Below are 16,304 nucleotides of genomic sequence, written 5' to 3' on the forward strand. Positions count from 1 at the left end.
CATTAAAAAGCAAAATTCATCCATTTTTTTCAATAAATTGATTGCCTTGCCTACACTGTGCCAGACTATGCATTTCTTACTGTTAACATTAGCAGATAAATTTGAATTGTGAATTTAAATGTTGGTAGCATGTGCTAAGCCTGAATTTCATGGTAGATTTTTTTTTCTTTTTGCCTCAAAGTAGAACTGGATGACCTGATAATGTTTTAATGAACTAGAATCCCATTAAAATGCTGTTTCTTTTTTTTTTTTTTTTTTTGGAAAGAATGAAAAAAAGTAGTAAATTGCTGTCATTCTGTCTACATCTATTGAACCTGCTTGCTCCTTGTCTCTGCTGTTTTTTTGCTCTAGACTAATGAAAAGTTTGGTGCCATATCAAGGGTTTGATTTAATAAGGAGGGAAAGAAATATATTTAAGTTTCAAAAGTTGTTCAGAAGAGTTTACACTTGATAAGCATTAGGGAGCCACTCAAGATTCCTGAGCTAGAGGACTGCAAGTGGAAACTGGGAAAGCAAGACCACTGTAACATGGGGTGGCTTCTGTGGTTAGGAAAGCCAAAACTCTACATAAGATTGGTCGGTGCAGTATTGTACCAAACAACTTCCTAACCCAGTGTGTAAACAGAAGAGGCTGTTCCGTAGGAATGTTGACAGGCCACTGTAGAATTAGGCCAGAGGCTAATTATAGAGAACACAGGATACGTAGGGAGTCTCAATCTAGCATGTATGCAGAGGGGCCAGCTCCCGGCATTCAGGAAGCCAGGAAAGGACATATGCTTCAAAAGTGCCTGGACAAAAGTTGGATTCAACAAAAATTCCTTGTACTCCCTGCCAAAGCCAAAATTGTTTGGGTGGGGGCTGAAATGGAGGTGGCTAGAGTTGGGCAAGGAAAGTGATTCTGCTTTCAGTCATCAGTGAAATCCTGGAATAGGGCAGTGGGAATGGAAAAGAATGTAAAAGATTTCAAAGGAAGAAAGACATTTTATGATAAGGGATTCAGGAAATGGAGGTGATAAAGGCATTGCTTAGTTTTCTAAGAATTCTATGAAGAATTCCGACAAATTGGTAGTTGAGAATTGAATGGGAAAGATTTGTTTTCTTCAATTTTGAATTTGATATGCTGGTAGTTCTGCCATGAATGTGACAAGAAGCCACTGATGGCCTTGAAGCAACTTCTACAAAATAGGGAGGAGTGAAGGAAATAGTTAGAAAGGAGGTAGAAGCAGCAAATGTAGACCACATATAAGGAATCTGACAGCAGACATGCTGAGGATAAAGCCTTGAAGTATGGCAGAGATTGATAGTAAAGAAGCTGCTTTGTAAGAATACCTTTGAGAAGGAAGGTGACATGAGTGGTGCCTGGGATATTGTGGAAGAAGTTATTTTAAAAAAGAATTGCTTCTAATCAGAGGGAAAAATTTGGAAGGATAATGGAGGCTCACATCAGATGTTTTGGTCTTCACATCATATAAGACGAAGTCATCCATAGAAACTGAGATGAGAGAACAATTTGGCAGTGATGGAAATATCTGGAAGTAAATATTTCGAGACATGTTTATGAGGTCAGATGCTGACTAAGCCACAATGAGGCTGTTCACAATGTAAAGATACTTCCAACCTCCTAGCATCTCTTCTCTCCTAATAAGTTCTGTTTCTTGGCTCTGAGAATCATTCTTTGCCTTTCATTCCTTAAGTCCTCTAGAATCTATTCCAATACCTGTAAGATTCACAGTGTTTGTTTCAGTTCGTCAAACTGATAGACACAATTCAGGTAGAGATTTTTAAACAAATTTTATTGAAAGAATTTTGATACAGTTCATGATTCTTTTTAAATACATATGAAGTTTAACAAAATATATACATGAATGTGTTCAAGTAGAAAATGTGAAATATACATTATAGATTTGTTGTATTGCACTTGGGCAAATCATAACTGCTCACTTCAGCATATTCAAACCAAGTCACAACATAGTCTTTGAAAGTTGACATTATAACTTAGCCTTGTACTCAAACATTTTAAGAAATGTCTTGATGCCTTAATCTTCTCCAAAGGAATCAAACCCAAATACTAACTTGGCCATATGTTTAAATACCACTAAAGGCAGGGAGGTAAAGCGTTGTAGGGGTGTTTAAAATATACTAAGAAGGGATGTGGCAATTTTCCATTCACAGTATTTCCAATATAAAAGACTCATCCTGTTTATCAAACTCACAAAAGTTGGGGGAAAATATCACTTGGGAAAAAATTTCACTGAATTGCTATTAAAGGAAGCAATGAAGTTACTTGACAAACTATTGACAGGATGTCTAGTTCAAAATAGAATCTTCATTGAGGCTAACTGTAGCACAGTATGTGATACATAAACAAAATTCAAATATCAAAATTCAAAATAAAAAATATTTTCCCCGCTAGTATAAAGTAGAAGTTCTATGGTGGAAATAACAATGAAAACAGATGAAAAATCAGTGAAGAAATAGAGGGAGGCACTACTAAAATTTTGTGTTTGAGAGGAAAAAGAGAAATGTAAAAAATAATTCTGGGAATATTTAAATCAGTAATTGAATACATGTAGTGATGTCTTTAAAGCACCTTCAAGAAAGACCTCTTTCGTTTTGGATGACAATACATTAGGATAAATGAAATATGTGAATATGGCAATTTTCCATAAAAACAAAGGAGACTATGGAGACTGTCTGGTTCCTGATTTGGCCATATAAAATATAGAAAATTCAAGTGACCCAGGTTCCACAGTCCCAATTCTGTCAAATTCCGATCCAACAATTTGTAAAATGGTTAACATCTGTATACTTCCACTGTATTATGAAAAAGAATGAGCAGCTCACAGGGATACTTAAAAAAATGGCAAGGTGAATATATAGTCATTTATTTGTGCAAAAATGCCACCAAAGAAATGCTGAGATGTCTTCTGTAAAAAACAGTAAATTACTGGTTTTACCTATCCCTAACCCTTACTTTTGACACAACTATCTAAAATGTTCACTAGTTAACCAAACATTTACTGAGCATGTGAATCCATGCTAAGTTTGAGGATAAAAGGATGCAGAAGAGAAAGATATTCTTTATTACAAGCTTTCCAACATCATGATCAAAATTACAAATAATTTTCAAGGCTGTTGTAAGAAGTCAACATTAAATGTTAAGTTTAAACATAGATTACTACTATTTATGAAACATTTCTTCCTTTTGAAAGGTGCGTATAAAATGTAATGTAAATCAAATCTACTTATCATTCTCCTGCAGTGCAAAATTACTTGTACTTTTGGGGAAGATAATTCCCTAATAAACTAAATTAAGGTCTCTTCGGTAGAAGTTCAGTTTCTTTCTTCATACAGCCACAGAGGGTGCTATCTTTTCATTCAGTCCCTTAAGCAGCTTACTCTTCAATGCCAACAAAACTTTATTTTTTAAATAGTCTTAAAAGTGCTTAAGGGAGTTCTGGTTCCCCTTTTTAGCCTGCACAGTTTAAGATCAATGGTAAAGGTAGGAAATAAGCCTAAGGGCACTGGAAGAAGGAATGAGTCTAAATAATGTATAATGACTGTTCCCCATACCAATTTTGTCATGGTGATTGTTCACTAATTTTATAGGAGAGTGTATTGAGATCTGCTACAACTTCTTGGATCTTTGAAGCACTGCTGAATTACATACACAAAGCAGAGCAGATGTCAGCACCTAATTAATCAGTGCTCTACCACTGGCTAGATTCCCCAGGCAAGTCACTTAAATTATCTCCAAACAGCTTCCTCATCTGTAAAATAAGGATAAAAATTCCTTCCTCACAGAGATGTTATGAGAATTAGAGGAGATTTGAAAATGCTCCGTCAATCATAAAATCATGCAAAATTATTCCTTTGTAGAAATTTGAGGATTAAATATAATAACATGAAGGCCACACTAACCGCCTGGCACATAAATACTTAATAAAAGTTATTCCCCATTCTCGCTTTCTGTGTAATTTGCAGTTAAGAAATATAAACCAAAGACACCCTTGTCAGACTCACATCCATTTGGCTTTAACTAGAACTGTCCTTCTCTGCTCCTTTTCTCCTTTTTTTTTTTTTTTTGGATACATAATCTTTCATTGTATTTGAGGCTATCCTGAGTCTCTGTTTGAGATCTGGGTCACTAAGCCTTCTGGGGGATCATGTCTTCAACAAGCCTTCCAATGAATGTCCAAAGAAAAACATATAATTTCCTTTTATTTTTTTTTTTTTACCAAAGTTCTTATGAATTGGAAAATGATTTGTTTCAAAGATGATGATGAAAGGAAAAAAAAAGCTTAACTTTCCAAAGGTAATGCTTTCATGAAGAGTTAGAAATAGCAGTTTTAGTAATTAGTTTTAGGAATTCTGGTTAAGACTTCAACATTTTACCTTACTTAAAAGATTTGTTTTATGCAACATTTAATGCCCGGTTTGCATGGCTCTAAAAATCTTTAAAATGCAAAAGCTTTTCCAGTGACTGGAAGCCAGCACGACAAAACTGAAATGGTATGACCTGTGAATTTGCCTGGTTTATAAAAAAATACCAGTTCAGAGACCATAAACAAAATAAAGAAACTAAGCAATCCTTACATTGGATTTAGCCTTGGGCAATTAACAGAAAAATTCACTCATAAAAGGATCCATTTTACAGATATCGTTTTTTAAAATGTCAGGAACTGGTTTTATAAGAGTAAAAAAGTTAAAATTAATTACATCTTCCATAAAGAATATGATGGAAATAATTATATACAAAAAATGAGACGACAAAAGTCCATTTATAAAGTGCCTTAATGTACCAAAAAAGGAGGTCAGATGTCCTTTATTTACAAATCATATTTAATCCCACTTACAGAAAGGCAAATATTACATTGGAGAGGCAGCATAATAGAGTATAAAGAACTCTCAACTTTGAGTCAGAAGATCTGAATCTTTTTGGCTTTGCCACTAATTATCTCTGTGACTTTGAGCAAATGAGAGATTTTCTGGGCTTCGGTTTTCTCATCTGTAAAATGAGAGGTAGAACTAGACTGCTTCTAAAGCCAGTCCTTGCTTAGATGTAAAATTCTGTGTTAAGCAATGTAAATATGGTTCTTAAGTTTTGGCATTACATAACAGGGTTTTACCATATTAATAATCCCTGTAAAAACTGATTATTCCATAGTAGGTAGGTAAAAACATTATGGAACTGTGATCAAATACATTTTGAGTTCATGATTTGGCTGCTGTACAAAGGTGCAAAAAAGTCATAGCATTTTGGTTACTGATATACACGTGTAGGTTTTCAGGAATGCTGACAAATTCCACATATAAGGGAAATGACAGCACAAGGAACACTGACCTACAGATAAACTAGATACTGTCCTTCACAAAGACGCATGGGGAGTTAGCAAACTGAGGAAGCTGTGGGTATGTTAAGCCCTTCATCTTGAGGAATATAATCTATGTTTAAAAAACCAAAGCTAGTGGCTGAGCGCGGTGGCTCACGCCTGTAATCTCAGCACTTTGGGAGGCCGAGGCAGGAGGATGACCTGAGGTCAGGAGTCCAAGACCACCCTGGCCAACGTGGTGAAACCCCGTCTCTGCTAAAAATACAAAAATTAGCCGGGCGTGGTGGCGTGCACCTGTAATCGCAGTTACTCAGGGAGCTGAGACAGGAGAATCACTTGAACCCGGGAGGCAGAGGTTGCAGTGAGCTGAGACTGCGCCATTGCACTCCAGCCTGGGCGACAAGAGTGAAATTCCATCTAAAAGAAACAAACAAAAAAAACCCTAAAAAACAAAACCAAAGATAGTATAGCTATATTTCTGTTTGGGAAGGTTTACCAGGCAAGGTAAACTGTCCCTGAGCAATACAAATTTGTTGTCCAGAGAATATTTTGGCTTTTAAAATATTGGCAAAGTTACAATCAGATACAAGTTTTGTTTGTTTTTTGTAAGAGCCCAATATCAGGGACATAGTAAATTAATTTTATAACAATAATCAGGTAGTATTTCTCACTGGAATTATCTACTTTAGTAACACACATGTGCCAAGAACACTAATAAGACAAAATATTTCCTAAGAGTGACAAAAAGTTGCTTTTTCTCACTAATTTTTTACTGCTGCACACATAGGTATACTGGCATTTAATTAAAGCCTAAATGTTAATGCCAACTTGCTAAATGATATGAGCTGGCAATGTCATGTAACAAATGCAAATTCGCATCAGTCTAACACTATATAAACATACTCATGCATTTGTGTACTGATAGTACAGTCAAATAAAATGATTCATATTTTAACAAAAACTAAACTTGGAATGGAGGGCTCTATGAAAGGCAGACTTGGGTCTTCAAATATCTCCATATGTGAAATATCAGTAGTTATACATAATCAGTTTTTTAAAGGCACACATCCAAAATCTCCCTTCATCTAGATCTGTCATTTTCTCTATCTAATATGCCAAAACCCACAGAATATCCCAGAGTTCTCTCAGATTTGGTGGTGGTTGCAAACTTCTAAATGACTACTTATATTTGTAGAAAAACCAGTACCATTATCAGGACACTTCCTTTTGAACTTTCCCACTTAAAAGACCTCAACAGTTGTTTTAAGCACATACTACTGCAGTAAATCATAGATTTCGAACCACCTGGCAGTAAGCAAACATGTTTAGAAAATACTACTTTGCCTGCAGAAAAGAGACTATTGATAGAGTTCATGGCGATCTGTAGCAGTTGAGAAAAGAATGAAGAAAGTGGTCTAGTTCTCCTAATAGAGAGCAGTTTATACTTGTAGGTCAGAAATAGGGGAAAAGACACTCTAAAACTTAGAATCAACAGGGATTTCTGCCACATCACTAAAAAGTACTTATTATTGATCTACATTCTTAATCATCATTTCCATCCTGCAGGGTTTTTTCTCCCACATTTACAATTTTTTAAAGTTAAAAGGGAATATGTATTGTAAAATGAAGTATGATGGGAAAATCAGATCATTTTCTCTTCATAAAACACAGAGAATACTTAAGTAGAGTGCTCAAGCACTTATCTCAAATTGCAATTTTATTTTTCAAATACGTAAGAACCTAGAAAATCAACTTAGCACTTACTTCCTAGATACTTGTGTTAGGAAAAGTTCTACATCACCACATTTCCTCTGTACCTTTAATAATTCAAACTCAATAAAATGCTGCTTTAGGATTCCTGAAAGCAATTGTATTTGTGCAAAGCCTAAACAGGAAAACAAAGTGGATGACTTGGCATTTGAAGAATGAAAAAGCCAAACAGCACTGTCACAACCATTTCTGCCTTCAGTCTCCAATGCCTTTTTCTTTCATTATAAAATCCATAGAAATGGCAAGGAAAGATATAGGAAAGTTTATCACAGATACAGTAGCTTTTACAGAAATTTGGAATTCAGCAGATGTTTTAAGTCAAAATTTTCTGTGTAACAGATGAATTTGCAAAGTTTTGAAAACACAGTCCACAAAGTAATTTAAAATGTGATAATTAAATTTGTTTTAAAAAGCAAATTAACACCTTTTATTTTCTGTAACGATAAAACAATAAAAGAAAAATGTTCATATATCCAAACCTATGCTGGAAGTACACAAAAAGACAATTTGTATACATTACTAGCAATAGTCTTGTTTTATACAGATTACAGAATATCCATTAAAAAAAAAAAATACATAGCCAGGCGTGGTGGCTCACACCTGTAATCCCAGCACTTTTGGAGGCTGAGGCGGGCAGATCACTAGGTCAAGAGATCAAGACCATCCTGGCCAACATGGTGAAACCTCGTCTCTACTAAAAATGCAAAAATTAGCTGGGCGTGGTGGCGTGTGCCTGTAGTCCCAGCTACTCAGGAGGCTGAGGCAGGAGAATAGCTTGAACCTGGGAGGCGGAGGTTGCAGTGAGCTGAGATCACGCCACTGCACTCCAGCCTGGCGACAGAGCGAGACTCCATCTCAAAAAATAAAAAATAAAAATAAAAATAAAACATACATGACTCTTGATGGTACATTTCTATGCTGGCAAATACATTTTTGGATACAAAGGCACTTTGAAAACCCAATATGGTTTGGTTCATAAGTTTGCAAGGTACAAACAATTTTACAAACACGATTATACTGAAGAACGTCAACAATTGTGACATTACGTATAGAACAGATTTCCAATTTCTTTCTTTTTTTAAAAAAAGTAACACTGGTTTTGTGGGAATGAAAGCAGTGGTTTCCAGGAGCTTCAGTGAAGACATTCCGGAAGACTGGAGGCCCACAATCTGAAATTCTTAGTGGCTGGGATGAGAGGATGGTGGTGTGGGCATTCAACATGAAAACAAACAAACAAACAAACAGAAAACAAAAACAAAAAAAGAAAGAAAGAAGGACAAATCAACACCCTAAGCCAAAAACCTCAGAAGTCAAAAAGATTTGGAGGAAAGAGCACAAAAGAAAAGACCAAAACTCCAGGAGATATCCTCTTAAATCTGATCCCTTAGCTGTTAACTCCCCACAGAGCATAAACGGCTGACTCTACCCAGTCTACTTAGTGCTCGGGAGTTGTAGTGATAATTTCTCTCTTTTAAAAAGCTGGGTACAATGTTTTGGATCGTACAGTACCAGAAAAATTTGGTCCATAAAAGGTGCATAATTTCCTTCCATTCACTACATGGCTGCAAAGTCAATCTGTACGTAGAGCTGTCTCACTCCAGCCTGAAAAGTAAGAAAAAAAAAAGTTAGAAAATCTAACAAGCTAATAACACCCTACACATTTCAGGAAAGTAATTCTTTTCTTTTACAAATCTCACTTTTTTTAAAAAAAGAAAAGAATTATTTCAGAAACAAATATATTCATAAGCTACAAAAAAGAATCTCCATTTACCACTACAAAAAAAAAAAAAAAAAAGAGCCATGTTAACAGTCACACACACTATCCAGATATCCAGGTGATACTTAGAAAAATGCAGTTCCCCTTCTACAATTACTCTGTTAGAGGACACCATGATGCTTGACTGGTTGGCTCCTAGCTGAAATTGATACATCAGCCCTGTCTAAATCCTCCTGTGATAAATGATTAGTAAACAATTTAGCAAGTATAACCATCTATTGGAATTATTTTGCACTCCAAGTTCTCTCTTCTGTTGGATATGAACTTGCTACTCAAGGACACTGCTCTCTAAATTCTCCCCAATATCTTCTGTATTATCAGTTTACTCCCTCTCAACTGGATCACTTCTATTAGCATACAAACACACTGTAGCTGTTTCTATCTTTGAAGAAACCTCATGAGAAATTATCTTTTGGGTACAAGGTACACTATTCAGGGGATAGTTGCACTAAAAGCCCAAACTTCACTACTATGCAATATATCCTAGAAACAAAACTGCACTTGTACCCCCTAAAGCTATTTAAAACAAAAAAAAACAACAACAAAAATCTTTACTTAGCCCTACATCCCCTTCTGGGCTCCCAATCTCCACTCTTCTTTACAGCAAAAAGCCTCAAAAGAGTTATCCATATTTGCTGTCTAAAATCCTTTTTCTCACTTCTCTCTTGAACTCATTTCAACCAATCTTTTGCTTCCCAACACTTCCCCAAAACTGTTTGTCCAGGTCACTTCCACATCGCTCACATTAATATCCAATTCTCAGGCCTCTTCTTCCTACTTCACCTATCAGCAATAATACAGATGGTCACTCCTGCCTATATATATATATATATATACATACATCCCTTTTGGCTTCCAGAGAATATTCACTGGCTGCCCTTTTACCTCACTTATCAGTCTTTCTCAGTCTCCTCTGCTAGTTCTTACTCCTCTCTGAAAACTGAAATCCCCAAAGGCTAAAGAAAAAAATAAAGCTCGGTACAAGAGCTGGTAAATACCTCAGCACTCCCAGTACACTTATCACCTTGTGATGTATTATACAACTTATTCACAGTGTTTATTGTTTATTGTTGACCTCTCACTATAATATAATGTCTCCGAGATAAAGGATTTGGTCTTCTTTTTTACATTGCTGACTCCTAGAACCTCAAGTGGGAGCCAGCACACAGTAAGTGATCAATAAGTATTTGTTGAATTAACTGAAATTCTACTAATTTCCTTCTTTCAACCCAAAATAATCTACTTTTAATTAAAGGAACTCATCAGCCACAATAAGCCCTTTCTTCTCAGTACCACAGAATAAAAGGTAAATTGGAATATTTAATAGGAAAAAACCAGAGTGGGGGAAAAAATCTATTAGCACTACCTTCTTACAGTAATTTCTGGACTCCTCAAAGCACTGTTTTCTAGCTTGGCTTTTTTTCTAGAATTCAGGTAGGAGGGCTCTGTACAATACTGAGTGCTTGAAAGGATTCAGGAACTACTCAAATGGATAAAAGGCTTTGAGGCTCTAGAAGCTTGTCAGCAAAAGAAACATATTTTAATTTTGCTGGTGCTTCTCCTTTTTCTTTTTCTTTTTTTTTTTTTAATAAAAGGCCTTCTTGTGGAAAGTTAAAGCTCTGTTATTCAAATTTAAGAAAAATATATTTAATAGCATCCTCTCCTCAGTTAAGATGATGTGGCAGAAAAAAAGACAGAATTTAGTATCTGTATGTTCTTGAGTTACAAATTAAAATCAAACTTCATTTTTTCTTATTTTAAAAGCGTTGATAAACACCAACCCTACTAATCTCACAAAATTGTTACAAATTCATCCAATATTTGACAGATATTCAATAAATCCTTGCTATATACCAGGCACTTATAAAAGGCTATTGCAAACAAATTATTATGATTGATTAAATTATATGATCTGACATTATCCAGATGACACCTGAAATGACTGTACTTAGGAACTCTTTAAAAATTCTTATATATCAAACCATAAGAGGAAACAAATATTGTTCAAATAAATTGTCTTAATTTCTTTTATTTTTCAACAACATTGTTAGTGAAAGCAAAACGGGCAAAACAAGTTGGGCTCTTTTTATTGTCTCTGTCATTTTCCTTACTCCTAGCCCTAACACAGAGAAGATGGTAATAAAAAATGAAGTAGCCCAAGGCAATAAAAAAGAAAGGAAAAACAAAGAGGCTAGGTAAATTATCTTTGCATAATCATGAGTTAATTACTCAAGCTGATATCCTTCCCCTGAGGGCTTACAGCTTTCCACAAAAGCTCAGTCTAACAGAAAAAAAAAAGAAAAATTTTGCTTTATCCATCTGGCCCGATGAGGACAGCTTCAAGTTTTACAGATTCTCATTTTCGTCCTCTAGTTTCCTTTAAAGTAAAGAGAAAAGTAGAAGAATCCTATGGTAAGTCACCTACTCCCTGAAAGCAAACTAAGTTTTCTATAGTTTATTCACATCACAAAGACATGACAGACACTCCAACAGATGAAAACACTCCTCAGGTCCATCATAAATTCTACCCCTAGAACGGGACCAGGAGCCAGAGGCTGGCTGACAGGTCCTTAAAATGTGAAAACCATATAGTACTCATTGAATATCCTGAGAATAATGTACAAACCATACTCCAGTCAACATTTTTATAAATGGGAAAGGCACCTATTTTGAACACTTTTATGCTCCTAAGAAAATAAATGTTAACCTGGTGCCATAGGCTTAGAATATCTTCAATACATATTTATTGTTGTAGAAAGGATAACAAATCAGAAGTAAAAATTTTAGAGAAATAAACAGGAATATGACTATAGAAAATTATTTCGACTGAACATATATTCATCCTTTATCCTTTTAAAATGAAGTCTTGAAAAATTGCCTTACTCTTCCTTGTGAAACCTAAATCATTTCAGAGTTAGCAAAATAATGAGTAACTGACTAAATTACAAGTCAATAACAGTAACTTGAGTGTGGGTTTTTTTTTTCTGTAAATTGTCTTTTGAGGCTCATTTAATATGTTAGGTACCGATCACAGTACTTGGCACATGATGAACTCTCAATAAATACTAGCTGCTGGTGTTGTTATTACTTCCACCACTATTCATCAACCAGTGAACACTTAAATCATGTGGATTACTTAAAAACAATAAACCTAGGGATCTGTTGGCCTCACAACCTGTGGTTGTTCTCTCCAACCTCCAAAGGAGGTCAGATTCTGGCGGACTTCAAGTACAAATGATGAAGAAAGATAATGGGAAGATGGATAAGGAAAAACTGCACAGCAGGCAACCAAAATCAATACTTAGGAAACTAAAGCCCTTGACCAAAAGCTTAAAAGAAAAAAAAAGGAAAGGTGGAAAAATAGTAATCCACTTTCTCCTACTCCATACCCCCTCCCTCAAGCAGACAGAGCAAAGTTAGATAAAGCCACAGGAAGGGATTATGATCCTAGGAAGAGTTTACGGAGGTAGAAAGTTTCTGAAACTTGGGGCACTCTTACTTGGACTTGTGAGGAGGCTTTTTGGTTCCTTCCTTCCTATCAGTGTTAACTTCTATTTTGAGGACAGAGAATAGAGCACAAAAAGCTGAAGCAGGAAGTTGGGGGCTTAGGACTTATCGGGCACAAGTGGGAAAGGCAAAAGAGTAGAAAAGATGGAAGAAATAAAGGTAGATGTTCTATCAAGGAGTAAATATGTATTAGGTGAGACCATCTTTTGTGTTTTGTGGAACTGATAATGGTAATAAACCCCAAGCGCATTCTAGACTTTTCTTCAAACATATTTCTACATGTTTCTTTAATATGTTTTCTTCAAACATTATTTCTAACAAAAAAAGTATATTAAAATTTTTAGGATTACAGTTAGATTGTGAAGTGTGCTATTTAAAAAAATTAACAAATACTATTGGCCAATTTAAAACATAAGATGTTAATTGCCTTCCTAATCTAGTATCCCATTTTTTTTTTGCTGTTTGTACACTAAACACAAAAGGTAAACTCTCTATTTTATCAATTCCCAAATGATAACTCATTAAAAAAAAATTAGTGCAAGGGGAAAAAGAGGGAGAGGACTTTTTCCATGTCAACAGAAAACCTGGTACTTTAAAAACTGTATCGTCACTTAATCCCAAAGCACTCTAAGTACTGAAGTGGCTTTTAGCAATCCACTTGCATTAGTTTATATTGACGTACGCAAGCCAACTTCTTTAGCAGTTAAAGATTGATTGGTAACTCTGGAAAATGAAATTAAAAAGGATAATGCCTAAGATATAGTCACAAAACTATAGTTTTATTAACAAAATAGAAAGTTATAATTCTCCAACTTTTAGATATTGGTCTTCTCAGTTTAAAGTTATCCTCATAAAAGTTTTAACAAAACAATTTTTAACCAAAAACTATCACTTACATTCTAATTTAAGACTGGCTATAAGAAAGATACCCAAAAATGTAATAAACCAAAAGCTATAATTTATTATTGAAAAAAATCCTTCTTTTGGTATTTCGGAACTAAGGCCACCAGTATTTTGAATCTGTCTATAAGAAATACACCTGAAGCATCTGTGATCAAAAAGGGAGCAATTTGAGTTTTCTTATTTTTGATAAGTAAAATTTATAAGATGTAATTTAAGATTAAAATTTTTTTTAATTTAAATTTCATTTCATAAAATAAAAATGCTCCTGCAAGCCTTGGCATATACTAATTACATAAGGACCATGTATTACTAGGGTATATGCAGAAAAGGAAAATAAATTCATGAAAATTTCAATTTGCATAAGTCAGAACTAAAGCAGTGATCACAAAACAATTTTAAAATCATTAAATGTAGGAATGAAAGTCATTAGTAGGGTGACTCCCCTCTCCCCTAGGAAAAATGTATTGAGCCACCTTCACTGCAAGTCTCAAAGAATCCCTGGTCTCTGCAAGGAATGAAATAAAGTGGACTTGACCTTAGGTGATAAAAAGGCTTAAAATATTTTTTTCAGGGCTTAAAATATTCAAAGCTCAAATTCAGTTTCCAAAACCAAAGAAGCAGCTGAATAAACTTTCAATTTCAGCCATTTTAAAAGCCAAAATTTCTAAAGTTACCGGAAGAACCTCCTTCCACTTACTTGAATGACAACTTCAGCAGTTCCTAAGCCCGGACACAGCTGCTTGCACATTTCTAAAACTAGAAATTGCATTCCTTTTCAGAGGGCAAATTGTGAGTAAGTGCCAAAGTCTTAGGAGAATATGGGGTGTCCTAGAATTCAACAGAAGCTCACACTATGAGGGTGAAAGGACATTGCATATCTAGGAGAAAATTCAAGGTAAAGGAGGGAAAAATAATCTGGAAATGTCAGTGAAAAGAAACATTACTGCTAGCCTGGTTATCTTGTTGTCCCTGAAACATGTAGAAGGTGTAAGAAGGATTCAGACACATTGTGAAGGTCTTGCATGCTTCATTATGAATGTCATGATATAGACTTACAGTGTCTGTTAAGAAAGACACCTAGTTGTTAAAATTCTGAAATAAATAAGTGGTACCCTCATATTGTTTTGTAGTAGTGTATGTCTTGATTACACATAAGATTAGCACTGGAGTAAATCCTAATTATACATAAGATTATTTCATTAATTTATTCCCAAAGAGACCTAATGACACATTTCTCTTTATCAGAAAGACAGATTTTAGATCTCATTAAGATCTTTTTGAACTTGTGTTTAAAAAAGACCAATGGGAACCCCACAATATTTTTCCATACTTAGCATATATAAAGATGGCTTTAATCAAATACAGTTTTTAAAATCTGTTTATATAACAAATTCATTACACACATATACTCTTCTAAGCACTGGGAATGCAAAATCATGACAGCTGGTAGGAACTTGCACACAAGTTGTACAATGTGATATGTATGACACAGGATAAAGTAATTCCGCTTTGTGGGACACTTAAGGCTTCAAAGAGAGAAAGTAACAATTGCATTGGATCTTTAAGTAAGAGTAGGATTTTTGTCCCTCACAGAAAAGTAAACAGTCTGGTGGGTTTGGAGTATAAAGTACACGGCAATGAAAAGCAGGAGACTTTAAAAGTCTGTTGGTTCATGCTAAAAAGTCTGGGCTTTCTTTACCTGGATGGCAATGAGGCGCCACCAAGATTTTATTTTTCAACTTTTTATTTTGGAAAAAAACTTTTTTTTTTTTTTGAGACGGAGTCTGACTCTGTCACTCAGGCTGGGGTGCAATGGCATGCTCTCAGCTCACTGCAACCTCTGCCTCCTGGGTTCAAGCGATTCTCCTGCCTCAACCTCCCGAGTGACTGGGATTACAGGCATGCACCATCATACCCAGCTAATTTTTGTATTTTCAGTAGAGATGGGGTTTCACCATGTTGGTGAGGCTGTTCTTAAACTCCTGACCTCAGGTGATCTGCCCACCTTGGCCTCCCAAAGCACTGGGATTACAGGTGTGAGCCACCACGCCTGGCCTATTTTGAAAAAAATTGAAGTCAAAATAATAGTACAATAAATACCTGTGAACCCTTCAGCTATATTTACCAATTGTTAATATTTTACCATGCTTGCTTCATCTCTCTACATATATATTTATATGCAATTTTTTTATTTTTGCCAAAACATTTGAAAATTAAATATCTGGATACTTCACCATTAAATCCTTCAACATGAATCTCCTAAGAATTAAGAACAGTCTTCTATACCACAATACCATTATCACATCCAAGAAATTTAACCACCCATACAATTAAATGAACTACTACAGTCTATAATCAAATTTCTTTGATTATCCAATACTTTCCTTTGTGGTTGCTTTTTTTCCCCAGTCCAAGATTCAATCAAGTACCATGCATTGCATTTAATTGTGAAGTTTCCTCTAATCTAGAATTATCCCCTACCTTTTTCTCCTTTCATGACATTGACACTTTTTAAAAGAATCCAAGTTAACAGCCTTGTGGAGGCTCTCACAAGCTGCATTTGTCTGGATGTTTGCTCGTGGTTAGATTCAAGTGAAACGTTTTTGGTAGGAGTACCACATAGCTCATGTTCTGTATTCCCCATGGTATCAAATCAGGAGGAATATAATGTCAGTTTCAACCACAGATTTTTAACACATGGAACCTGTTTCTTCATTAGATCTATGTGTTAGATCAGGGGTCCCTAACCCCTGGGCCATGGGCCAGTACTCGTCCATGGTCTGTTAGGAACGAGGCCACTCACAGTGGTGAGTGGCGGGTGAACTGTGGCATTAGATTCTCATAGCTACTGCACGTGCGAGGGATCTAGGCTGTGTGCTCTTTATGAGAATCTAATGCCTAATGATCTGAGGTGGAACAGTTTCATCCCAAAACCATCCCTCCCACCACCACTTCCAACCCCTGTTCACGGAAAAATTGTCTTCCACAAAGCCAGTCCCTGGTGCCAAAACGGT

At 35.5% G+C, this 16,304-nt stretch overlaps 1 protein-coding gene across 4 annotated transcripts in view; it reads right to left on the minus strand.

Moving 5' to 3' along the window:
* Positions 1-706: 706 nt before the first annotated feature.
* SLC30A7 (solute carrier family 30 member 7) overlaps positions 707-16,304 on the minus strand; it is an 86,260-nt gene continuing 70,662 nt past the window's right edge. The window contains exons 11-12 of one of the 4 annotated variants that reach the window (XM_032155238.2): positions 8,613-8,705; positions 708-8,288 (exon numbers count right to left, since the gene is read on the minus strand). In XM_032155238.2, the coding sequence (XP_032011129.1) occupies positions 8,658-8,705 (48 nt within the window). In that variant the 3' untranslated portion in view covers positions 708-8,288; positions 8,613-8,657. Of the gene's footprint in view, positions 8,706-16,304 lie in introns of all 4 variants that reach the window. The other 3 variants (XM_058439529.1, XM_058439530.1, XM_032155237.2) reach the window with 3 other exon arrangements.

The sequence above is a fragment of the Hylobates moloch genome, unplaced genomic scaffold (assembly GCF_009828535.3).
Source record: "Hylobates moloch isolate HMO894 unplaced genomic scaffold, HMol_V3 SCAFFOLD_5, whole genome shotgun sequence".
Classification (NCBI taxonomy): Eukaryota; Metazoa; Chordata; class Mammalia; order Primates; family Hylobatidae; genus Hylobates; species Hylobates moloch.